Consider the following 26,901-nt stretch of genomic DNA (forward strand, 5'->3'; position numbering starts at 1 on the left):
GAATTTCTAGAATCTATAGGTGATGGAAAAGATCTTGAATCCTTCTGGTCTGTGTTTCTCATTTAACCAATCACCAAAACGTCTGGACCTTAAATGCTGCATCGCTGTTTGTGTCTCTTGTGGAGAAACGTTTAACCATAGTGATAGGACAAGGATCCGACCTCAAACAGTGACCAGAGGACAGAAGATGGAGTCTTGGCCTGGATATCCACTGTCTGCACCGGAAGCCCCAAAGTATTAGCCATCGCCTCCAGAGGCTAATCAATCATCTAACGATAGTTGATGGGCCCTGAGATTACTGACCCCAACCCCTGACCCTTTTCATAACCCAAATCTAACTCTGAACCTAACCCTAAAGTCTTATGTCCTCACCTTAAGTGGTCTCTGCTCAAAAGGGTCCTCACAAATAAGGATATATATATATTTATGTATGCGTTAGAGATACAGGGAGAAAGATTCTTGTACTGCTACCTTAGTGAGGGCCTTCATTAGCATAATCCATTCCCTACACTCCCTTACCCTAACTTAACCATCACAACTAAATGCCGAACCTGAACCCTAAAGATAATCTAGACCTAAATCTAACCCCATAATCCTGAAAGCAAGTCACAATCCTCAAAAAGGCTCCTTGAAAAAATGGGAGGGCCGACGCTGTGAGGTTTTAATTCAAAATTGCCCCCACAAAGATGGATGCTCACTACACACACACACACGCACACACACACACACACACACACACACGCATGCACACACGCACACGTTTCCCAAAATATCCTCCCCATTCTGTCTGTGAAGTTGAAAGTGACAACTGCAATACCTTTGTTCTCGCAGTGCAGCTGCAACAATCACCTTTCAATAATGTATTAGCAGAATAAAGACTGGGAGCTGATTTCTGGGGGGGGGGGGGGCGGCGCTCGGCTCTGTGTATTTGCCAAGACCAGGAGTTTTTCTCCTCTGTGCAGCGACTACAAGAAAAGAGAAAAGATCAGGCTTGTGAATAAGAACTGATCCTCTACACTTCTACAGATTGCTCTACTTATCCAGGCCCGGGATAAAAACCTGACCTGGGAATAAAAAGCTTATCCCTCTACGTGTATTTACATTTGATCTTACATCTTTACCAGAGAGCGGACAAATCTCTGAAACAGGATCATCATAGCAGAACTTGTTCCTGAAATGTTGCTCATGCATGCAGCTGCACAGACAACCAGCTCCTCTCCTCCCCTCCTCTCCTCTCCTCTACTCTCCGAGCAGAAAGACAATCAGTGCAGAACAGCAATGTAATGACTCAGAAATGCAAAGCACCTTGACCAGCGGAGCATTCACCTGAGGCTACAGAGGTTTAATTTCTTGCGTGCCTGAGTGTGATAAGTGGCAATCCAAACGCTGTGACTTTCCTTCAAGCTCCGTGGAGGCCGGCCAACTGGAGCACGAGTGAAAAAACAAACCCTGCTTGATCCGAAATGTGGGAGGAAAAAAAAGGGAAATGGAAACAAGCGGCACAACAGAATTCCAGGCAGGCATCAATTATTAAGACAAGCAAGACAGCCATGACACAGTCGACAAATGATACCTTTGGAGGCCTGGGTTGTATTTTTTGGTTTGCTTGACTGTACCTTGGATGGTTTAGAAATTAATATTTTAAACCAAAGCAAGAGTCAAGCCTTTGACTGTCCAGGTTATCAAACCCGGTTGAGAAGTCATTTTAGTTATGTGCTTCTGTACTTTCATTCATCCATCCATCAATCATCTATACCGCTTCTCCTTTCAGGGGTCGTGGGCTGGGGGCCTATGCCAGCTGACATCAGGGGAGGTGGAATACACACTGGATATATCATCAGCGTATCACAGTCCCAACATAAAGAGACAAACACTAACAGTCACATCCCTGTATGACCTAACCCCTGATCTGCATGAGTTTGGACTGAGAGAGGAAGCAGGGGAGAATATGCAAACTCTACACAGAAAGGCTGTGGTTGAACCGGGATTCGAACCATGAACCTTCGTGCTGTGAGGTGCCACTGCTGAAGGCTTGGTGCTCTCATAAGTTTGAGTTTAATTGAGTTTCAAGACGCTGGTTTTGCAAATTGGTGCCATTGTTATTGCTAAGCTTTTAAATAGTGCCAAATAAATGTATACACTTTTTTATTTGTAAATGTGAACCAAAGTTATGAAACACTCCTATTGCTGAGTAACAATAGCCCTCGCCTGCAGGGGGCACTCCAGCTACCTCCAACCTATTGCATCTCCTTGATAATTTGAATTTTGAACTTTTGTTTGGAAGCCCTCGCTCTTCTCCCACAGACTTAAAAGGTTTTTATTTTGGAAAGTGTCACCGTTTAGAGTCTGCATGTGTGAATGGAGCATCTGGAAGGTGGAATTAGCTTTTGATTCAGCATGTGGGCATCTTTTGTGCTGGATTCACATGATGTAATCTTTTAATTTATGCCCCACTGTCCCACCGGGGAGTGTTATGACTATACAGGAGGAGGATAATGCAGCTCATTCAGTAAACATGTAATCTTAGATTCTCGCTTCTCATTAGGTCTCCACTCTTTTTCTTAATGTGTATTTATACCAGTCGAGAGGTGATCTCATCAAAGTGATATCATCCACCGACTCACCCACGCACTTATCTAATGTGTTTCCCACCCCTCTGACACTCTACAGGTGTAAATACCGAGTACGACTTGAACAATTCTTTGAAACTGTTCCACTGAAACCAACATGTTGACCGACTCCTGACTCATGCAGGCGTATCTATCTATCTATCTATCTATCTATCTATATATATGAGCCCACTGACTCAGGCTAATCTGTAATTCTGCGTAAGTGCAATGAGCAACGAGCAAACAGCGAGAACCACCTGACCCGATGGAGCCTGGTTTGTCAGAGAGGTTACACAGTGGGTGATTGTGTGGTTGGAAAATACATTGAAGCCTGCTGCTGCATTTTAAACGAGTGTGGGAGCTGGAGCGAGCGTGGCCTGTCTGTCTCCCCGTCTGTCTGTCTGGGTTTCCGCCTTTACTCATCCCTCTCTCAATCAGCACTCCCCCCCCCCCCCCCCCCCACCTCAATGTTCATCTGCATGAATGTTGGAGGAGATAAGGCAGCTGAACTTTTCCATACTATGTAACTTTGACATCGGTTAGAATGTGTAATTTGGATGTTTAGTGCCTGAAGGGTGACGGGTTATTAAATGCATTAAGGGAAACAGCTTTTCTTTGTTTAACCCTTTATAAGGAAACTGTAGAAGTATACTGGTTTAAAGCTAAAACAAGGTATTTTTGGTAAAAGTAAAATTATACAGATTATACATTCAAGGTCTATGAAAATGTCTTTGTTGAAGATTTCAGGGATTAGAATAATTTTTGCGATCCACAGATAAAACATCTGTTGCCACGTTGAGGTCAGAATTTCATTTGTTCAATTTGTTTTTAAGATTGAAGACCTCACAAGTCCGTCAGCCGCAGCTGTACTTTGTGTTTAGTGCTAATTCGCTAATGTTAGCATGTTAAATTAAGATGGCGAATGAGGGAAATAAACCTGAGGCGGGGAAAAGAACACAATTTCTCAGAAAGAGAGATGGTATGGTCATAACATAGACCTTCAGCATTAACACATTTCAGATCATAAAAAAGTTAATCAGGATATTACTGAAAATACAGTAACTTATTCCACTTCACATCTCTGTTGACCCTAAGAGAACTATTACATTAAAATGAACACCCTGACTGTATTTGACAGGTACTTTGAAATGGAAATATTGGTTCTTTTGGGGATTTAACAGTGGATCTAATTATTATATCATCAACCCATTATCTACCACTTAACCTTTAAATGTTCACTGCACTTCTTTAAAGTCCGTCATACTACCGCCCGGCCAAACCTGGATCCTAGCCAAGGACCTTGAGGAGATGGAGGATTCGACACTCAGAGAATATGTTTGGTGATATTTTGTTATGCTTCAAATTCACCGTGAATCTCCTTGATACAAGAAGCCAACAATTCAAGCGCCTGCTGTTGGATTTTCTTTGCCTGACCTCACATAGAACTGTGTTCTTCCCCTTTTGCTTTCACCAAAAAAAGGAAAAGCAAAAAGCTGTGATGGTGTTTAACAGGCTGACATTTCACTGCTGGCCCTTTTTTTTTTCTATGTTGGCCTTTAAAGTTGCTGTTTGTGTGTCTTTGTGTGGAACTGTGTGTTAGGTCAGATTAACAAATGGTAAGGCCGGTGGCAGGCTGAATAACAGCATTAACCAGGGGACAATGGGAGCGTGGGACTAAGCCCTTTCACAACCTGTCTGAGAGCTTGTGGCGTTGATGTCACCCTCTGACTCAGGCCGTTACCACCGCCGCTGTCACCCTGGACGCTTGGACCCATGACATCACCAGTTGACACATATCACTCTCCACCGCTGCCCCTCCGCCGTCGTTCCTCTGCTCTGGGCTCCATCCCTCTTTTGTCTTTGTCTCCAGTCGTTTGGATGCTCATCAGCTTCTGTGCACTGAGGGCTTCCACGTGCGGCCTGCGACCGAGAAGCAGGAGACCATGAAGGGACATCATTAGTGTCCCAAGGAGACTCGGATAAAGGGAGAGAAAACACGAGAACAAAGGTTGTGGAGTCATGTGATCTTTTAAAGTAGTGATCTTAGCTGGAGATACAGAGAGAATAATATGGTACCACTCCATTTTCTGTCCCTTCATTTATCAGATGATTCACCTCTCACACATGACTAACACCAGAATATAGTTGTAAGCAGTTCAGGGTGCTTATTAGCATATTTACCAAATCACTGTTAAGTTGAAGCTGATGTATGAACAGATAATCATGGAAAAATACAGTAAAAAACAGATAAAATAGAAGGTTTTACCAGGAAATGGTGAAAAATACTATTACTCACTAAATGTACAGTATATGTGAAGTTTATAAACACGAAATAAATCTTCATTTCTGGTCCAAACAATCTGAATACGAGGGACAGCTACTCTTTAAGCCACTAATGTGTAAATGTTAGAAGCTACAATTTAATATATATATATAATGAAAATCATCAGAGGGGTGATGCCTCCCCTGGGCATATAAACCCAGATCAGGTAATGCTGATGCAAATTTTCATATCGGGTTCATTTCATTTCATGATGACAACATCAAGACGTCATGTCTGCCACATGATGACGAATGATTGGTTTCATTTAGGTTTCAGGATCGAAATAAGCTTCAGATCGTGTATCTAATCTTGTCTGTTGCTAAAAATAATGTAATACTATGACACATAATGTATGTTTTGTGATGTCATGATGATATCGTTCCTATTATGTGATCGGGATCTGCTTTTCTGATCATTATAAGCTTTAGATTGTCCTTTCAGCTCGATTCTGTGAGGAGATATCTTGGGAAATGTGTTTTTCTGACCATGTTTTTGTGGATCTTGACCTCTGACCTTTGATCTGGAGCTACGCTTCCATGTGATACCTCCACCAGGTTGGGTGAAAATCTGTCTATGTATCATGAGTTAATCTGTACACACATACAGACACACACAGACACACACAGACACACACACACACACGTCATGATCTCAGTCTGATATTATCATGATGGAAGATAACATCACTGTTCTCATTCCACTGTGTGCAAATTCATTTTTCATCTTTAGCAAAATAGCACGATAACATGCTCGGCTCCAGCTTTTGGAACCGACGTGTTGGGCCTGTTTGGCTTTACAAGGTGTTGAGTGTAAGAAATCCCTTAAGTAAAAGCCCTTTAAGATATTGTGTGTTCCATATTAACCACACTTAAAGCAAAACTTAAATTTGTTGACTCACATTTTTTAAGTTGAACGTCTATTCACTATTAAAAGGGTTTTTCAATCCTATGCACTTTCAGTCGGTCTCCCTCTGAAGTGAAACATAGGAAGGAGTACGCCTGAGCTCTTATACAGAAGCTCCTGTGGCCCTGAGGACACAAAGCAAAGACCCTGAACACAGTCACTCCCGTTTCATTTGAAAATCTCTTTGTTCCACATTTACGACAAAAAAAAGACAAGATATTTGTGAACTAATATTTTGTTTTTGATGTCCTGTAATTTCAGACTTGTTTCACGTGGTCTCGGTCTTATCTCTCCTGCAGATATGACAGAGCCCGATTCCCAAAGCGCAGGGACAGCTGCCGCCAGCGGGTCAACCTGGGTGCGTCTGGCCGTGCAGAGCTGAAAGGCCCTGGCTCTCCGTGCAGCAGGTGACCCCCCCCCCCTTTCCTAGAAACAGTTGCTATTTAGACGTGATTAGCAGCGGGTGTTATTTATATTGTGTTATCCCTGTGTTTGTTTCATAGGTTGAGGGCAGCGGGGACTTTTGATAAGTTGCTGTACTCAGGATGGGTGGGGGTGTGGGGGGGGGGGCTGGTGGTCACAGCTGAGAAGCTCGCTTGACAACCTCTAAGATAACGTTTTAATAAACAGGCTCTCGCTGTGGGTGATGGGTATAAATATCAGGGGGACAGCATCTAATACCCCGAGTCGTGTGAAAGCATCCATGTGTGTGATACCCCCCCCCCCCCCCCCCCCCGTTCTGCAGTCAGGTCAGAATTAAATTGGGCCTCCTCCTCCTCCACTGCAGGCCGAACGACAATATCTGCTATTCTCGAGATCATTATCTCATATTTCATCAAAGCAAGAGCTTAAGCCAAAATTGCTAAGCGCACATGTACGTACGAGTTCACCCCCCCCCCCCCCTCCATATCTGACGCTTTGCACTATAAGCGTGAGCGTATACGTGCGGGCGAATGTTTTAAACTTTTACATTGTTAACCGAGCAATATTTGGTTGTTGCTAAGTGACCGTGCGGATGACTCACCCCCCCCCCCCCCCCCCACACACACACACACATACACACTCAAACGGAGAGACACGCCAACATGAATGAATAATACTGAGCAGACGAGCCCAACTCGGAGGACACAGGGTTGTTATGAGTTCGGTGATGGAGCTGTTATTGTTCGGTATAAACCATACTTCTCCTGGCGATCCCTCACACCGGCTGCTCTCGTCTCACAGGCAACACTTGTGTGCGTTTATCTCACACACACACACACACACACACACACACACACAGAGACTTATTTTGCTTCTTTTAAATTTTCATTGCCTGCGATCATCATCTTCTAATTTCAGTGGTTCTATAATAGTTCAACTGGAACTCCCCTCAGGGCTGTGGGATGATTTTAGAGCAGTTGGATATCACAAGATGATTTGTGAAATGTGTTATACATGTATGTCCAAATATAATGTAGCCCTCTGACACGGGTACATTGGTCTATGTATTGTTATTGGTTTAAGACAGCTCTTTCTTTTAATATGTTATTTAGGTCTTTATTCTATAATGTAAAGATAATCTTTCTTTCTCTGACTTGTTGGAGACGGTTGTTTGTCTATGTTTGGTTTTCTATCTTTAGTCCAGAGCCCGGTCTTTCAGTTTGAGAGCAGAGCTTCTTGATTTCATGTTCAGATCTTGAAACAAAGAACTTTAATCTGGTAATGTCATATAAATGTAATTTTAATTGTTCTGTAATAACTGTTCCTTAACACTCTGTATTCCCGTTTCCAAACGCAGCACAACATGAAATGTGAGAGACTTTTCTCATAGATTTGCCAGTTGCTTCATTTTTTTGACACATAAAACATGACATTTTCCTCGTATGTTCATGTTTAGATGAAATATAAACCTCTCTCTCTCTCTAGAGAGGAAATCCAGGATGTGTTTACAATATACATGCTGCATACAGGTCTTATCAGATCTTCAGATATAAGGCTGCATGTCTATTTTAGGGTTTTCTCCCCATGTGATGTTTTCAAAACTAACACACGTGTCAAACAAGTTTGTCACATTCTGTCAGTTTGTACAAAAGCGGAGACACGCGATTGTTTTTCTAGCCAGTAAATAAAATATAAAAGAACAAAGGGAGTGAGAGCATTTCCGAGGGAGGCACCATAATGCACCGGCAGACTGGACTGACAGTCTTCTCTTGTCGCCTGTTTTCTGGGCTCCAGCAGCTGAGACACTTTGTACAGTGACGTCACGGAGTTCGAGCGTTAATCACGAACTACACTGAAACTGTGTCAGAGCTCGATTGAGATCTCCCTCATTCAATTAAATTGTCGGGCGACGCGAACGAAGTGGATTTAAAACGACAGAGAAAAATCTGACGTTTGAAGCCGAGCGTTTACACAGCGACGGACGGGGAGGCTGATAAATATGCAGCAAGTAAAACGGCCATAGGTTGACAGGCTGTTGAGTCTTTGGCAGTTGGACATGCTGGACATGTTGCTTCTCAAGCTGTTGAGTCTGCGGCGGGCCCATCTGTGCCGTTCCCTCTCAGAAACTGTCGGCAGCAAACAATTTTCCTGTTTGTGAAATCCTCCGTGTTGACAGAGAGATGTTGAGTTGGAGGCCAGATGGGATGAAGCACCTCTGGGAGCACGCGGGGAAGGGGGGGGGGGGCAGTCTTTTGCATATTAAAGACTAAAAACAGCAATTAGCAAATAGGCTCATTTGTAATTCAAAAACACAGTCTCCCGAGTCTTGGATAAATGAATGTATGTATGAACGACCGGTTTCCACTGGTACATAAGGTCGAGCTCTTCCTGTGCTGTGTGACTGTGACATTGAGGCGGCACCTTGCTGCAGACAGGAAGTGGGTTTTGGGGTTTTTGATCTGGGACAGCGAGTATCGCACCAAGATCAGTCACAGTTTCCATGCTGAGCAGAAAGAGAAAGAAAAGAGGGGGGGGGGGGTGTTTAACCACTTGACTGTGTTTTACATCAACGTTTGACATCTCACAACATGTGTGTGATCTTTGAACACACAGACACACACACAACAATGCAGTATGTCATGTTTTCCACGGGCTGACATTTACAAAGGAAGACAGTTCATCTAACGATCTCGCAAAAGGTAGAACATTGTTGTTAAACCTGTTTCTTTTCAAACCCTGTTGAACATTGAAATGATTAATGAATAATAAAAGGCATGTAACATCTCTAAACATTTAATCAGCAGCAATCAGGTTAACATGCACCTGCTCCCGGTTTGCTGAGACAACACAACTAAGAAATAACTGGTGTTGATGACACACGGGCCAGAAGGTTCTGGGTTTGAACCTGAAGGTTTTTTCTCGAGGGCCTTTTCTCTGTGGATTTGACATGGTCTCCTTGTGTCTGTGTTGGTTTTCTCCCAGTGCTCCGGCTTCCTGCCTCTGTGAATGTGAGTGGGAATGTGTTTCGTCTCTATATGTCGACCCTGTGATGGACTGGAGACTTTTCTAGAGTGTGACCCACTTCAGGCCTAATGTGAGCTGGGATTGGCTCTCGCTCCCGTGTAACCCATGAAGGATAAGTGGTAGATTATAGTTGGATGGATGGATAATGGATAATGGATGGATGTATAAATAGTTGGATAACGGATGATTGATGGATGGATAGATGAGGAAAACTAATTGGTAACATATGAATGTACCAGAGTGATAAACACTGAGTCATTCTAGGAAGCAGCCTCACTTCCAGGTAAGGCTGCTTCATTGTTCCCTGATCAACATCAATAACACGTCATTACAACAAACTCCCCGATCAAAACAACAATCTCTGATCTAATCACTTTCAGTTTTGATGGTGTGAATCATCTTCTCGGTAATCCCTCCGGTGGTCGCTGACGCAACCGACTCATTCGCTCCGTCCTGAAGACAAAGAGCCTCGCTACCGTAAATATGAAAACGCTCTGTGGGACGAGGAATCTCACGGCGTCTGCTTCACAAACATTTGTCCACATGAAACCTGCCGCACTGGCAGAACTGGTTCCCTTTACATAACTGCTCCGGCCGGCCTGTGTTTGCATTGCCAACAGATCTTTCACGTGTCTGCTGCTCCTTCATCAACCCCTCGGCTCAGCTCACCTTTACTGACGCTATTAATGTATTTTAATAATGTGCATATAATAATATATGATATTTTGTTAAATCAAGTCACATACTTCTCCTATTGTTACAGAAATGTCAGTGTTTTACACATTTTTACAACTTTTTCAGTTAATAAACGATTAACTAATATCTCTCAGATCCTGTATTCAGGTTAAAGTCCCAGTACAGCAACTTACTCCATTGCAGTTAAAAGTCCTGTATTTAAAATACTACTGAAGTAAACAGACTCATTATCAGATAAATAAATTCAACATTGTTCACTGATATATTATTTTCTCTCAATATTAGATCGTTTATCGCCTTCGGAGGACTGAACGTTACTTGGTGGCTGGTTACGATGCCACCAGTTTGTCGCACTCTAACCATTGCATTATTTCCCCTGTTGTGGTACTGAAAAAGGATCTTATCCTATTAAAAACTATTGTATCCACCCATTGGACCCTTGATGTCGGTGCCAGTTTGAAACTAAAAGGTAGTTGTGATGTAGCCTCTGTTTTACTTAATTACAGGCTAATGCCCAAAAAAGCAAATCTGCCTCTGAGTGTTATCTTTTTACTCTTCATGTACCTCATTATTTGACATTCACCTTTTGGACTTTACACTAATAAACACAGATTTTTCCTTTTATTATCTGGCTCACTCGTTTAAAAAAACAACACAAAACAGAACCAATGTATTGAAGACATTTCTTTTGTGGTCCTGAACAAAGCGATAAACCAACAAAGGCCTGTGATGCTGGTTCTGTTCGTCTTTCTCTTCGCAGTGAAACAGGAGGCACCGGGAGTCCAATCTTTGATCAGCTGTGTCCATTTATAAATAACTGCACAGAGAGACTAAGAATAGGAGCAATAACACATGCCCTGCGTTGTTCCAGGTTGCCAATGAGGATAAATAGAGAGCTCAGATCGTGGTCCGAGGCCAGCGAGACCCTCTCACCGCGACACAGGTCCTGTCTAGGGGGGGGGGGTGCCAACTGGGCACTTGGTTTACAGCGCTCCTGCCAAAGACACCTACTTATGGGCCGAAGACGTGTCACCTCCCCACGCAGCACACAGGTCACTCTGTGTTGTCTCACACCAGCAAGAATCTGGCTTTTAAAAAAGAAAAGTGAGGTGGTGTTTTTTAAAGTGATGAAGTGAGTCAGAGAGGAAATGAAGCAACAGAGAGTCTGTGTGAGTCAAACAAGCGAGTAATGATTTATACAAGGAGGCTGGTCACAGTGACACAACTGCTTTAAACACCTCATGTCATTTAACGGGAAGACTATCTCACCTCAGTTTGGTTAATTGCTAAATACGAATATAAACTGGAGGCGTTGTGTGTATGATAAACGATTGGTTAACATTTAAGTCAGAATGAGTCATATTCAGACTAAACCACCAGGATAAGGCCTTTGAGTGGTGTGAAATATTAACAAACTGATGTGAAAGAGTATGTAGGTGTGATGGCACATAATCAACATCAAACCTCGCTGCGGGTTTGGATTGTTTGTCAACGTGTTCTCTGCGTAAGAGATTTAAGTTGTAACTGCGACTTTGGGGGGAAAGTGAAGATATATCCAGGAAGCAAATAATTTGTTGGGGACAAATCTGACCATCGAGAGGTGAAGAAATTTAATTCATGAAAAATTGAGATGATTTAAGACAAGGAGAGAAATAGATGACAAGATGTTTTTCAGTCCTGGATGTTTGTCTGTGTCTCTGTCTGTTAATATGAAGGAAATCTTAAGACCTTAACAAGTTTGGAGGAAATTTGGCAGATTGTTAGCTCACGCACCGGAGCTCAGGGGATTAAATGTGTCTGCTGCTTTGGATGCAGGTCTGGATTAAGTTGCTGCTTAAACTGTTCTAAAAATGGGACGTCCCGGTGGCCTACAGTGGTTCGGACCATCTAGCTGCAGCATGCTGAGTCTCATCTCCTCTCATGTGTTTTTCCTGTGTACATTGCCACTGTTCAGTTGAATAGACATACAGCTAAATCAAGGAAAACAAGACAGAAAAAAGACAGGTTGACAATATGTGGAAGGTAAAAATGCATAATTATATATATAACAATGATCATACTATGTGTAAACTGAAAGAATAAAATATTACTACAACAAGAATACAAAGATAAGAGAGAGCAGAGTGCAAAGGTGCTGTTAGAAATTTTGAAATAGATTACTTTATATATAAAAGAGGTGGTTGTATTTTAGATCTTAAGTCATATTGTGTATGTATAATGAAAATATATAGCCCAAATTATAATGTGAAGTTACAATACATGTTGTTGTATTAGATGGTTACCACACATGACTCAACACATGATTGATTTAAGTGTCCAGTGTCCGAGGCACAGTAGATATGAAGAGTCTCAACCATTAATCGGGGAGGCGTCTGTTCGGTCCCTGAATCACTCTGCAGCCTAACAACAATAACAAAAACAACAACAACAACAACCACACAGGCAGAGTCCTAAAGGACGATCTGCAGACACGAGAGTAAAAGTCCTGCAACAGATGGTGTGGCCCCCCGTGGACCCCTGATCTCAACATCATGGAGTCAGTCTGGGGGTCACACGAGGAGACAGAGGACACTGAGACAGACTGAGTCCACACAAGAACCGTGGGTCCACAGATGTTGGAACAAGCTGTAAAGTTACCTTCCAAGTACCTTGAAAAACTGTGCGCCAAGGAGTCCATGAATTATTCTCTTGGAAATCAATGAAAATGTTTAAAAAGCTGGGTCTAAAGGGAGACAGTGTTTAGTTTAGAAAGAATTAGAGGTAAAGATGTCTGACCTACGTCTGAAGTTCAATGTCCCTAACATCTGCTGGTGCTTAAATTTTGCAGTAGACGTTCACCATCGAGTCCTATGTTCTAAACTATATATTCAATTCAATTTGATTTGAATAGCGGTAAAATCATAATAAACATTAGAAGATCAAGACCTTAAAACTGATAGAGAAAAAGAAAAGTTCCCACAACGAGCAGCCGACTGCGGAGAGATAAAACTCAAAACTGGAAGATGCCTCCAGTAGAACCAGACTCAATCTGCCTCGACCGGTCTGGATGAGCAGAGAAAAAAGAAGGAGAGAGAAAAGAGAGAGAGAGAGAGAGAGAGAGAGAGAGAGGGACCAGGTCACCATCAAGTTTCAGCTCTGACTAGTTGTTATAATGAAGTCAATCAGGATGTTGTTAATGATAACAGCAACAATTCATACAACAATAAAAATAATACTAATTATAATAATAAAAGTTGTTGTTGTTGTCTCTCTCATATCAGTTGATTTGCCACTATAGATGAAGATGAGTGTACTTTCAAGCCTCCACGTACAATGCACACTTTTACGAGTCACACGCGAAGGCACCGCGGCGTCCTCCGCGAGCCTCCCAGGGAGACCTTCGATTGGCTGCCGGTGACATCATCGCTCCTTGTAGCCCTCCAGCCCCGCCCACGAGGGGGGCGGAGCGGCGCGAGCTTAATATTAATGAGGACGCGCATTGGCCGAGAGTCGCGTCCTTCGCCGTGCGCGTGCTTCCGCGGGGCGGGCTCTCTCCCCTCCGTGTTATTTGTACGGGGGAGAAGCAGGGACGTAAAAGTACTAAAGAAAAAAAAACAAAAAAAAGCCCCAGAAGACGATGAGGCCGATCCGCGACACGAGGATGGACTGAACGGAGGCGACGAGCGTCCGCCAGCGGAGAACGAACCCAGCGACGGTCCCCCGGTGAGACACAAGTTTGGTGATGAAGTGTCCAACGCGCAAGTTTGGTCTTTGAAATGCACAGTCATAGACATTTCTATAATTAATGAAGAGGAATGTAGAGTCTCTGCAACCATTTTGGCACGGTCAGTGTGTTTGGGTGTTATTATTGTTATTGTCATCACCGCGTTATTATTATTATTGTTATTATTATTAATACGCGTCGCCGCTTGTTGAGAGTTTTTATTCCAGCGTTTGTCTCTATTTCTTTTATTTTGACACAAAGTTGCCGTCCCTGCCTTTGAGAAATGCAGCCATTGCCTTTATCTTTTATTTATTTCCATTCATTCTGCTGTGGTGGAAGCTCGCTGGTGGTGAAGTGAGGTTTCCTCCAGCTCCTCTGCTTCCTCCTGGAGCCACATCACATTCTGGACACGTTCTCATGCCGGTTTTCTTCAATGAATTTTTTGGCCATGAATGATTTCCGCTGGAGCTCAACCTGCAGCGAGGCTCGGCTCCTCTTTTTTCATATTATTAACGTGCTGACATGTGTTTTTAAATGAAATGCACCTCTGGCTGCTGATCAGAAGGAAATAACACCCCATCCTTCTTCTTCTCTCTTTTTTTTTGTACCTCGACTTTCCTTTTGGGGAGAGACCAAACTGCGGCGTAGCGTTGATGCAGTATTTTATCTTTTTTTTTTGTGGGGGGGGGGGGAGCTTTGAATCAGACAGAGCAGAGTTAGGAGAATGAAATTCAACATCACTCACATGTACAGTAGATGTGGAGGATGATTCACTCTGTGATTCAGTTAAGACTCACTGTTTATTATTAGTGACCGGTTTGTCACATGTAAATCCTCCCTCCAACTTGGGTGTTGCCCTGCAGGTGATGACACCACCAACAGACCGTTCCTGGTTTGTTGATCAAACACTCAACACGTCGGCCTGTGTGTTCTGTGCTCCTTCGTTCACAGCCTCCGTCTGTTGGTGCAGAACTCATGTTTTGTCTCGTCCCCCGTCCCCCCCCCACAGAGCGGCTTGTTGAGTTCTCCGTAGACGTCCAGCCCTCGGCCTCCCCATGCCTCCATCTCCTCTTGACGACAGAATTGTGGTGGCGCTGCCAAGGCCGATCCGACCTCAGGAACTCCAACTGCGCCTGGACACCAGCTACCTGGACTCCTTCGCCCACAGCAGCAGCAGCAGCAGCAGCAGCAGCAGCAGCATCATCAGTAGTAGTAGCAGCCGCAGAACCAGCAGCAGCAGCATCAGCAGCAGCAGCAGCAAGACCCTCATCAGCACCACCGTGGTGAAGATCCGGGCGACGGCCGATCTGGTAACGTATATGCCCTCATCCAAGGGCTCCACGCGCTCGTTGTCGTGTGGATGCAGCAGTGCCAGCTGTTGCTCTGTGACTACCTATGAGAAGGACAGCCAGAGCCTCAGCCACAGCCAGGTGAGCGCCAGCAGCCCCAACCTCAGCTATGCCGGGGCCCCCACCTCAATGGTCAGCAACCATGAAGCACTAAGCACCCCCAGTCTCACCTCGGGCGCCCTGAAGGCCGTGTCCACCGTGAGGCTCATCCATCCCAATGAGCTGGCCAAGCGGATGACCTGCTGCCCCATGGGCCACCCCATCGGGCCCACGCCGGTCATCATCGACTGCCGGCCCTTCATGGAGTACAACAAGAGCCACGTGCGGGGGGCCGTGCACATCAACTGCTCCGACAAGATCAGCCGGCGGCGGCTGCAGCAGGGCAAGATCACTGTGCTGGACCTCATCTCCTGCCGCGAGGGCAAGGACTCCTTTAAGGGCATCTTCTCCAAAGAGATTGTGGTTTACGACGAGAGCACCATGGACCCCCACCGGCTGACGTCCTCCCAGCCCCTGCACGTGGTCCTGGACTCTCTCAGGAGGGAGGGCAAGGACCCCATCATCCTCAAAGGTACCGTTCAAGTTGATTATCAGAGTTTGGGGCAAATAGGTGGTCGACTAAGGAAGGTAAAATGGCTTTCAAGCATTAAAAGATCTAGAAAACCACAACTTGATGGGCTAATATAAACAGATATGAAAATAGCACATGAGAAAATACCTGTTCAACTGTGACCCTTATTGTTTTGGTCAGCTGATATGGTCGGTCAACACGCTGACTGTGGTTGTGTCACCCTGTTAGCATGACAGCAGCTATAACACCAACTCATGTGAATGAAGCCTGTGCGCTCACTCCGTCTCCATCACCCTCCTACATGCACACATGCACACACTTTCTCTATCGCACATATTGAGTATTTTGCAGGGGGAGTGAGAAGCAGCTGTTAGTAAATAAGGCGGGCCTGTTGAGATAGCAGTCCCTGGGCCGCTGCCATGTTTTCTATCTTTGGTGTGCGAGCGTGCGTTAGAAGCTGGAGCGGTACAGTATGTAGTGTAGCGGGGGGGGGGGCTGTGAGTACTTTCTTCCCCTGACTGCCTCCCAGTCTCGGCGTAGCGGTGAGATCAGAGCACCTTGATCTCCTCCCTCCGTCCCCCCGGTCCTCCGGTGCACTTTGATGGACGAGGCTGCCTCAGCGTCTGGTTGGAGCTCGCCTCAGTGGGAGGAGCCTCTCTGGTGAGGCTATCAAACGGCTCGAACTCTGTTATTACAAGTCATGTGTCAGGGATTGACAATATCTCCCATGTGTTTATATGTTTGATTGCAGCTTTGACTTCCTGCCATGTGCTCAAACATATTGTATTGATTTACTGGTTCATATTTCGCCAACACCTCGACAAAGCAGTTGTGTCCGTAATAATTATAACATTTATAATTATAACTAATAATCCTTTATTTATTTCTAAATGTTTTGGTGATTCATTATTCACTTCCTTAAAATAATAGCTGACCTTTCTAACCAGGGGAAGAGGACAGGGCACATTGTTGTCATAAACATGTACAGTATATATGCTGCTGAATAATTCACTCATTATTTTCTGTTACCAGCGGCTCTTAGTCAGGATGCTTTGTAAATATGAATCGATGTGTGACTCTCTGCTCCACTGGAAACACAACATCTCTCCATCTTCAACCTGCACACAGCAGCACTGATAAGATACATGTATCCATCAGAGTTGCCATAAACAACATGTCAGCGGGGTAGGAGGGTGCAGGGTCAGTGCTGGAACCAGCGGGTCAGAGGCCTGGCAGGTCAGAACCCGTCACTTCTAAGCAGGAACTGAGCCACCGGCTGAAAGTGATAGAGACACAAATCATATTTCCCTCTGTGATTTCGGGCCAAGACGATGATGGAAGGTCACACTCGACAGATTTCATCCGACAGCGACATGTTGATCTGGAGATCCTGTTAATTGCAGTTTACTCAGTTTAGAGAAGTGATATTTATCAGCTGAGTTTGAACGGAGAGGAAAGACGCTGGTTTGTGTGTGTTAGACAAATGTGCTGCAACGACAGAGCAACATATTTATCTGACAAACAAACAAACAATAAAACACTGTAGTAAAAACAATGTCCCCATTACATTAGTCAGGACATCACAGAGCATTTTTTCTTACCTGCTTAGTAAATATCCAAATATTTGTAAACAAAACATTGACATATTTAAATCATATTAAAATAAATCTAGGCAGTTGTGTCTAAGTAAGAGTAAGAGTGGGTCGTCCACCAACCAGAAGGTTTGTGGTTTGATTGGACAAGACACGGAAGCCTAAAGTATTTAAAGTGTTATGAGTGCTCGATAAGATTATGTTTTGTTTCTGGAACCTCATGAAAATAAATCCAGTATTCACTCTTAGTTCTGGTCTCCACCAACTCAGCGGACCAGCTAGATGCTAACTTCCTCCTGTCGTTTGCTGAACAGTTGTTTATCATCTTACATCTGCTGGTACCTGTAAACAAAACGTGAAGTGAAGTGCAAAGTTATTACATTACATTACATTACATTTCATTTAGCTGACGCTTTTATCCAAAGCGACTTACAATAAGTGCATTCAAACCCGAGGGTACATACCAAGGACGACAAGAATCAAGAAAATACAATTTCTTCAAATAAGGCAAAACTACAAAGTGCTATAAGTAAGTGCCATTTAAGTGCTAGTAAAGTGTTAGTTTCAAAAAGTTGTTAGTGTTTTTTTTTTTTTTTTTTTTTTTTTATTTATTCAAGGTAAAGTCGGAAGAGGTATGTTTTTAGTTTTCGGCGGAAGATGTGTAGACTTTCTGATGTCCGGATGTCAATGGGGAGCTCATTCCACCATGTAGGAGCCAGGACGGAAAACAGTCGTGTTTTTGATGATTGTTTAGCTCGCAGTGAGGGAGCAACGAGCTGATTGGCCGAAGCAGAGCGGAGTGAACGGGGTGGGGTGTAGCGTTTGACCATGTCCTGGATGTAGACTGGACCGGATCCGTTCACAGCATGGTACGCAAGTACTAGTGTTTTGAACCGGATGCGAGCAGCCACTGGTAACCAGTGAAGGGAGCGGAGGAGAGGAGTAGTGTGAGTGAATTTAGGTTGGTTAAAAACCAGTCGAGCTGCTGCATTCTGGATGAGCTGCAAAGGTCGGATGGCAGTAGCAGGTAGACCTGCCAGGAGCGAGTTACAGTAATCTAGACGTGAGATGATCAAAGCCTGGACCAGAACCTGCACCGCCTTCTGAGTGAGAAGGGGGCGTATTCTCCTGATGTTGTACAGCATGAATCTACAGGACCGTGTTGTTGCAGAAATGTTGGCAGTAAGGGAGAGTTGGCTGTCGAGTGTTACACCCAGGTTCCTAGCCGTCGGAGTGGGGGTTAACACAGAGTTGTCAAAGTTAATAGTCAGGTCGTGGATGGGAGAGTCTTTCCCTGGAAGGAAAAGAAGTTCAGTTTTGTCAAGGTTAATCTTCAGGTGGTGTTGAGACATCCACTGAGAGATGTCGGTCAGACAGGCAGTGATTCGTGCTGCTACCTGTGTTTCTGATCGGGGAAAAGACAGGATTAGTTGGGTGTCGTCAGCATAGCTATGGTAGGAAAAGCCATGTGAGTGAATGACAGAGCCGAGGGAGTTGGTGTACAAGGAGAAGAGGAGAGGACCTAGGACAGAACCTTGAGGGACCCCAGTAGTGAGAGAACAAGGTTCAGACACAGACCCTCTCCAAGTTACCCTATAAGTGCGTTCATTGAGGTAGGAAGAGAGCAGGGAGAGAGCAGAGCCTGAGACACCGAGGTCCTGAAGGGAGGAAATAAGGATCTGGTGGTTCACTGTGTCGAATGCAGCAGAGAGGTCTAGAAGGATGAGGACAGAGGAGAGAGAGGCTGCTCTAGCAGTGTGAAGCTGCTGAGAGACAGCAAGGAGGGCAGTCTCAGTTGAGTGACCTGCCTTGAAACCAGACTGGTGAGGGTCAAGAAGATTATTGTGGTTAAGATAGGAGGAAAGTTGATTAAAGATAGCACGCTCAAGAATTTTGGAAACAAAGGGAAGGAGTTATGAATTTGAAAACCAAAAATGATGAGCTAAAAGAGGCTAAAATGCTTCAGAGAGTTAAGACAAATTGCTGAGTCAGGGGGATAATTCTGTATGGGTTGGCTGTATACAATAACATTGAAAAAGAACCTTTTGAATACATTCACATATTGATAGACCTTTGGACTCCACTGTATGTTTTGGTTCTTAAATGCGAGATAATCCTCCATTTCACTACTCCATAAGTGGCTAGCTGAGGAAGTATTGGTCAAACATTCAGTGGGTGAACAATAAAGCCAACGTATTAAAAGATAAACATGAAATAAATCATAGAATGATCTTATCAACTCAAAATAACTGAACAAATATCAATACCAGTGGAAATCCCCCCCGGTGTGTTCGGTGCTATCGCTCCTGTAAGTACTTCCCTTTCTAGAGTGAAGTTATCACCACAACATCCCAGCGTAGCGAGCGGGCGGGGCCAGTATCACCAGTATCTACAGAATCACGTCTTTGTTCTCGGTGAACAATCAGGCTTTTTTTTCTGTTAACCACATTTGACAGGAGATCCCCCAGTTGCTCGGGCACCACGGGGAATTTGTGCGATGACCTCACGTGCCATGATTTCAACTCTTGCCATGAAAAAGACATGAACTGATACTGTGTGTGTGTGTGTGTGTGTGAGAGAGAGACACTTTCCACCCCTCCCCACAACTCCTGTGCTGAAGGGAAACTTCGGCATCACTGGCAACAGGTGCAAACCAGTTATTTGGAGAAATGCAAGATATTAATATTTATATTAAACATTTACTACGTCTGTTTACCTGCAGAATTACAAGGGGGGGGGGGGGGGGGTTCTCATGTTGTCCCCCGAGTGGAAACTGTCCAAGAGCTATTTTGGCCAGTGTCGCCGGGTTCTCAAATCAGACTTGACTGGGACTGTTAGTGGAGCTCTTTAAAGACAGTCGCTTTTATCAGGTGGGTTTCCAAAGCTCGGTTTCCCTTCCCAGTTGTAATGTTGTGGACAGAAGCTTGCATGTGTGTATTTATAGCAGGGAACAGACCAGTGGGAATTGAACCCTAACCTTGGCAGTGTCAGCTCCAAATGCTCAAGAGACCGAAAACTGCAATTTTTTTGTTTAAACGAGCTCTGTGGCATAAAAAAAGAAAAAGAAAGGAATAATGAAAATGCTCTCCGACAGTTTCCTCGATATTCATCTTAAAGATTTGACTTTGTGTTCAGTCAAACTGTGTTTACTTAAAGTCCCGCTCGGTGTGTTTGTCTTCTCAGGAGGCCTTAGCTGCTTCAGGCACAGCCACGAGAACCTGTGCGAGCATTCGCTGCACCTCCGCGAGGGCTCGGACCCGGGCGCCGCCGCTGGCCTGACGGGGCCGCTACCTCACTCCCTGCCCTCCACCCCGGACATAGAGAACGCAGAGCTGACCCCGATCCTGCCCTTCGTCTACCTGGGGAACGAGCACGACGCCCACGACGCCAACCTGCTGCAGCGCTTGAACATCGGCTACATCCTGAACGTGACCACCCACCTGCCGCTCTACCACTACGACACGGGCCTCTTCGTCTACAAGCGCCTGCCCGCCACCGACAGCAACAAGCAGAACCTGCGGCAGTACTTCGAGGAGGCGTTTGAATTCATCGGTATGGAAACTGTCACTCGCACTACAAGTTTGAGCGGCAGACGTGTGACAACTCTGTGTGTTTTGACCTTTTGCAGCAAAGCAATGTGACACTTTCGGGTTCCAGAGTAAAACCAAAGACAAAGTCAAGAACTGTCTGGAAGAGGTTGAACTTTCTATTGAGTAATATGAAAACAAGCAGAATTGAGAGAATAGTAAGAAAAACAAAGTGATTGCTACAAGTAGTAAAAATATGATAGTTTCCATCCATTAGGCGTCAGATTCATCTTCTTAGATTCTAGTTTGTGGACCACTGAGCTGAAAGCCGTGTGTAGGAGAAGGAAGAATCATATATTAATACTGTGAAATGAATTGTGAGGTCCTGTCTCTTTACATCCCCTGAATACAGCAGATTTATATTCATGGTAAATGTATTACCAAATTGACATTTCTCTGAAAACTATGGAGTTTTGAGACATGCATTTAAAAGATGATTACAAATTAAGTACACAGTTATAACCTTTGTTTTATCTGTAAAACACTTAAAACTCAGACAACATGGTTACTCGAGATATTTCAATCCACCATATTTCTCTAAATGGTGGATCTATTCCCTGAATTCAAACTGTGTAAACATTAGCTGCAAAGATCTGCGGGCTATGAGTTGAAACTGAGTTGATCTCCCTCCCGACTGAAGAAATGGCAGAAACAGTGAATTTAGTTTCCTCGTTTAACGTAGAAAGTGTATTTAAACTTGATAAGAGACATCAGGCCAAATGCTCATTTGATTACTGATTATTGAGCCACCAAATGAAGTCTATATCGAGGCAGATACTGATCTGATGGACCTGATCTGTGTGTTGAATCCTTAATGGCGGCTAAGAGGTTTGTGCCGTCGCCGCTTGGCAAGAAGGTTTTTCTGCCGGATTCTTAAATGGTCCTTTCTAGAGACTAAAAGTTAGTGTGTAGAAGTTTACCTAGTGGAACTGAAGGTTTCAAATGGCAACTGTTTTGTTTGTGAATTAGATTTTCACCTGTTTTTTGACCAGTGCAGACACTTGAAGACGTTTTCTACAAAATATTGTTTTATATTGCAAAGTAATTTGCTCATTTAGTCAAGAAATATCGAAGGGAGGGGCTGTAGCTACATTGTGTCTGGTGGTGATAACAATATATCAGTTCTGAACTTCCCCCTCGGGAAACAAAGCGTTTCTTATGTCGTGTTTTAATTCTGTTACTGTTCCTCTCCACAGAGGAAGCACATCAAGCAGGCATGGGCCTTCTGATCCACTGCCAGGCAGGCGTGTCTCGTTCAGCCACCATCGTGATCGCCTACCTGATGAAGCACACCTGGATGACCATGACAGACGCCTACAAGTTTGTCAAGACCAGGAGGCCCATCATCTCCCCGAACCTCAACTTCATGGGCCAGCTGCTGGAGTTCGAGGAGGACCTGAACAACGGGATCACGCCGCGCATCCTCACGCCAAAGCTGATCGGTGTGGAGACGGTCGTCTGAACAAACACCCCCCCCCCCCCACCACCACCACCACCACCACCCGAGTCCGACTTGATGCTAAAACTTGCGCTCGCTGTTTTTCAAGAGAGGCCAGCTGGATTGGAGCGCGAGAGAGAAAGAGAGAGACGCTGTGTTCTCCTCGAATCTCCTCATGCTCATCGTGGACTCTCTCTGGAGGTGCCAAAGCTCTGGGTCAGCGGTGATGTGACAAATGCCAAAAAATCCCTGCTGCCTGGACCTGGACGATGTCCCGGAGGAGACGCTGGAGAGAGAGAGATAGAGAGAGGAGGCGGTCAGTGGAGAGATTCCCATTTGCGACCGCAGAGGGAAAAGAAAAATCTGAAAAATATTCTACGTGCTTAGGGACAATTACTGACAAAGGAAAAGACTCTTAACGTTCACACTGTGGCACAGAGCTTATGTTTGCCGACTCAGGCAGGGAGCTGGCCACGGCAGTGCCTGTCAAAAAAGAAAAAAAAAATAGATGAAGACATGTTTGGTGTGTTAATGTTGTTGTTCTATTTTTATACAGGGGTTTATGGGGTGACCATGACGAGCCCACCGCGGCTCACTGTGCAATAATTTCAGAGTGGAATGCAACTGAGACCTTGATCCTATGTGTATATATGGGTTCCGATTATGAAACATTTCCAGCTCTTTGCTGAAAAACCATTTTGATGTTATTGTGAATACTGTCCTTCAGTTCTGTACGTTTATGTTGATGGTGCAGACGGTTATGCTGTAATATTTTGCGCAGATTTGTGCACGAGACAGAAAACAAAAAGTGTTTTTATTTTGTTTTCAGTGAGCTTATGTGTGTGTCGGTCAAACCCACAAGTTCATATTTCACGTGTTCGCTTCAGTATTTTCATTTTGCCATTCCTGCATCTACAGAAGCATATATTTTAGCAATATATATATTATATCAGACAGCCATAAGCGCTTTTATTTCATGCAGAGGAGAGAACCCTTTGAAGTAATCAGAGAACATTGTAAAACAGGGCTACCGGTGATGTTTAATGTAACAGAGCGGAGGAATTTCACTGCCTGCTTCTGTCTCCTCTGCTCCTTTTGCTTTTTGCTCTAACTCATTCATGGGCCCGCTCTGTTGTAACGTACCCATGTTACCGTCCCATTGTGGCTACATGTGGTGTTTTAATTTTTTGTAATAATGCACTTGATTTTGATCCCTTCTGGAGTAGCAGAGTCGAGGTGCACACTTCAAACAAACACACGCCTCCTCCCGAGGGTCACAGCTTTGGTTTGAGCAGCGTGACCCTGGTTTTAATCTTTTTGCAACTCTCCGTCACTGACACTAAGCTACAGTTAAGTGAGCTCTCCAGCCTCGCGAAGGGCGAGAGCTGCCGTCACGTGCTGCTCTAGTGCCTCTATCAATGCCTTAATTCATGTGTCTCCAGTGGGCCTGCGCACGGTGCACCATCACGTGCAGGCGGCTGCAGATCACACACCGAATTTGTTTCGCCCCTCGGTAAAAAGCCGTGTGCAACATACACAGAATGATTCCTGCAAATCCCGATAAACATGCAGAGTTTTACAGAGCTGCATTCAGAGATGTTAAAAAAAACGAGTGAAAATAACCATTATGTAACTTGGAAGGAGAAACTGTGCACCACCGTGATTTGCAAATCAACTTGGCACTTAATCGTAGAGTAGTAATAAGTACACACACACAAAGTTTACCCAGCACCTGAAAATACTCATCTTTGACCCAGTTTACACACAAGTACATATCCAGACAGACATGAAGAGGAAAGACTTATATAAAACAAATCTCAACTTAAAGGTGCAACTTCTTCATGCCTTCATCATGGGACTTGCTGTTTGACCATGTGTACAACAGACAACAACTCAGTTTTGATTGACAGACCCCTCACGGCTGCAGTGGAACTGAGATTTTAAGAATTATCCCGTAATATTACAAGACATAATTTATACCTTTACTCTCGTAGTACTGTGACTGTAAATTACGACTTTATAACGGTGGTATTACGATTTTATCCTGGTAATATTACGACTCTATTCTTGTAAGAGTACAACTCAATACTCGTAATATTCCTACTTAAGTCTCAGATTTTCTTCCCTTGAAGTGGTCCTAATACTCCATCGTACTGTTCAGTTGTCTGTTGTTAGATAAAGGCATAAAATGAAGCACAGTGCTAACACCATCATTGTCGAAGAACTAGAAAACATGTCTTTTTTTGCAAAGGTCTCTGTGAACCGTTCTATCGTCTCAAATGAACCCAATATTTTCAGAACGAACGGAGTGCTCGTAGCATAGCGAACACAAACACACACTCAGTCAGGCTTTACAACACCAACATCCACAACAATAAGCTTCGAAAATCCCTCATGTGAAAATTCATGCTATGCAAAAATGAAACTGTAACAGGTCGGTGTTCCTGAACCCGCAGCGACCGTCATTAAATCACGTTTCGAGGTGTGCGTGCGAACATTTCAACGTTTAACGCATGAACAGGAATCAGCCTCGGACGGAAGTGAGTTTTTACGTACGACTTATCGACAGGAACGTTAAAAAACAAATGTGTGTGTGGGGAGGGCGTGTCCCCACTTGTGTTTTTGTTGCGGTTGTCATTGGTGTTTCTACTGGTGCTCCACGATAGATTTGAATACGATTGACAAAAAAGGAAAAAAAAGGTATGTAGCGACCATTTAACACGTTTGTAGCTTGTGCGTTTATTTTCAGTGATTTGCAAAAAATAAAATAACACAAAGGATAAAAGAGAGTGCTAATCATCTGAGCCAGTGCTATATAAGGATACTGTACCTTTTTTTGTCCCATCTGCCGGTTCCTAGGACCGCAGCGGCACATGGCTTTTTTTTTGTACGTAGCGAATCTATTTGACTGAACAATGTAACCGTCGTACTGTAAATGTCTCTCTCCGGTTGGAAAAGAAGCATGCTGTGTGCTCCTGGTCTGTGAGGGACACTCACAGCCGTTCTGGTGCTGTCCGTCTTTCCCACACTGCTCTGTCTGTAGAGGTCACAGCCTGACCCACGGCTCCGAGAGGCGCCTGGGACTGCTCCCCGTTATTTGGACACACAGTTCTGTATTAGAACGACATCAGGCTGTGCACTCTTTTACGAACTAGACTTGTTTAAGAGTCTCCACTTTGGGCTTCGCTCTACAAGTCTCCGTATCTTTCTCGTGTCTGTGGTCAAGTATATACAGTATATAAATATATATATCTATTTTCTTTGTATGCATATATTCATTACTATTTTTGCACTGACCTACGGACAGATGGATTTATTTTTTTCCATAAAGGGTGCTATTATAACGGAGGCCTTCTCCCACACCTTTTTGCATGACTTGCTCAAAAATTCCTCAACTGGTCTGTCATCTCTCCTACTCTTCTCCTACTACTCCTTGAACTGTTGCAATTGAAGCACTGTAATTTTGTAATCCCTACTTGTGAGCTTTGAAATAAACAGGGAGGCTTCAAGTTTGTTTTGGCGTCCGGGAGGTTTATTCTCTCACGATTTCTCTCCCGCTGGGGAGGGACTCGTTTTCTTATTTTAGTTACTCAACGAATGAAGCAGAAATATGTTTCTGATTTGTTTCAGTGTTCTGGAGTGAAGTGAAAATATTTTTTAATGTGCCAGATGTTTCACGTGGGACCGTAGTGTTTAAAGCTGCTATAACCAATATATTTATAACAATGGATCAAATGACTGTGTTTACTGTGAAGTGGATCGCTCGTGGTGATGAACCCTCGGAGGATTATAACTTAACGCTGCAGTTTGTCTCCGCTTTATGAAAAGTCTGAGGATCTTTCAGCTCATTGTTTAGTTTTTTGGGGTTCACAACTTCATAGTTTGGGTTTTGGACGCTAACGGCAGCTGTTTTCAATGAAAAAGCTCAAAAATCCGCTTGCTCAGCACCAAACTGCAGATATACAGACTAATTGTTGAACATAGTGGAGGATTTAGCAGCTGACAAGACCTTAGAGCTTGTTGAAGACCAAAACAAATCAGTGAAAATTACATATCTTAGTGTGAAAGAAAGACAAAATAATAATACTTCTTCTGCTGCCTGATCTAGATCCACTCCAAAATGTATTAGGCTCTTCCCTGACCTATACTGCATCTTTCCCCCTTCTTTCATGATAGTACATCCTGTAGTTTTTGCTAAATCTTGCTTACTGACAGACGAACAAAAGCAGATGACATGCTAAATGCTAATGCTGCTTCATGGCAAGATTCCCATATAAAAGTTGAGTCCACCAAAAACACAAATATATACAACTTGAAATAAAAAAAGGGCAAAGCAGTTGGAGAAGCTGAAATGAACAAATCTGTCGATGGATTAGCAAACTGCTTCAGCCAAAGAAGAGACAAGGGACCTTTATGTGAACACATCCCAATGTTAAAAGAGAAAGAACAGATTGAGAGATTAACGAGGGAAAGAGAACATCTCCCTGTGACCGAGGCCTCGTGGCAGAGTCAAAACCAGGAAACGCCAGAACCTGATTATTGGGATCAATATCAACCGAACAAGCCTGGCAGTGAGTATTTTAAGAGACGGCCTCCATCAGCCTCTTGACATTTAAGCATCCAGCAGAGTACACAGCCAGAGTTGTGAATTATCTGCGCTCCCCTCCATTGAACCATGTGTCA

The 26,901-nt window shown here is 44.1% G+C and overlaps 1 protein-coding gene across 1 annotated transcript; it reads left to right on the top strand.

The window, feature by feature from the left end:
- Window positions 1–13,562: 13,562 nt before the first annotated feature.
- dusp10 (dual specificity phosphatase 10) lies at window positions 13,563–25,732 on the top strand. The gene is made up of 4 exons (XM_062411785.1): window positions 13,563–13,680; window positions 14,691–15,601; window positions 20,377–20,745; window positions 21,977–25,732. The coding sequence occupies exons 2-4, from the start codon at window positions 14,737–14,739 to the stop codon at window positions 22,240–22,242; spliced, it is 1,500 nt and encodes a 499-aa protein (XP_062267769.1). The 5' UTR covers window positions 13,563–13,680; window positions 14,691–14,736; the 3' UTR covers window positions 22,243–25,732.
- Window positions 25,733–26,901: the final 1,169 nt, after the last annotated feature.

Source organism: Platichthys flesus, chromosome 18 (assembly GCF_949316205.1).
Source record: "Platichthys flesus chromosome 18, fPlaFle2.1, whole genome shotgun sequence".
Taxonomy (NCBI): Eukaryota; Metazoa; Chordata; class Actinopteri; order Pleuronectiformes; family Pleuronectidae; genus Platichthys; species Platichthys flesus.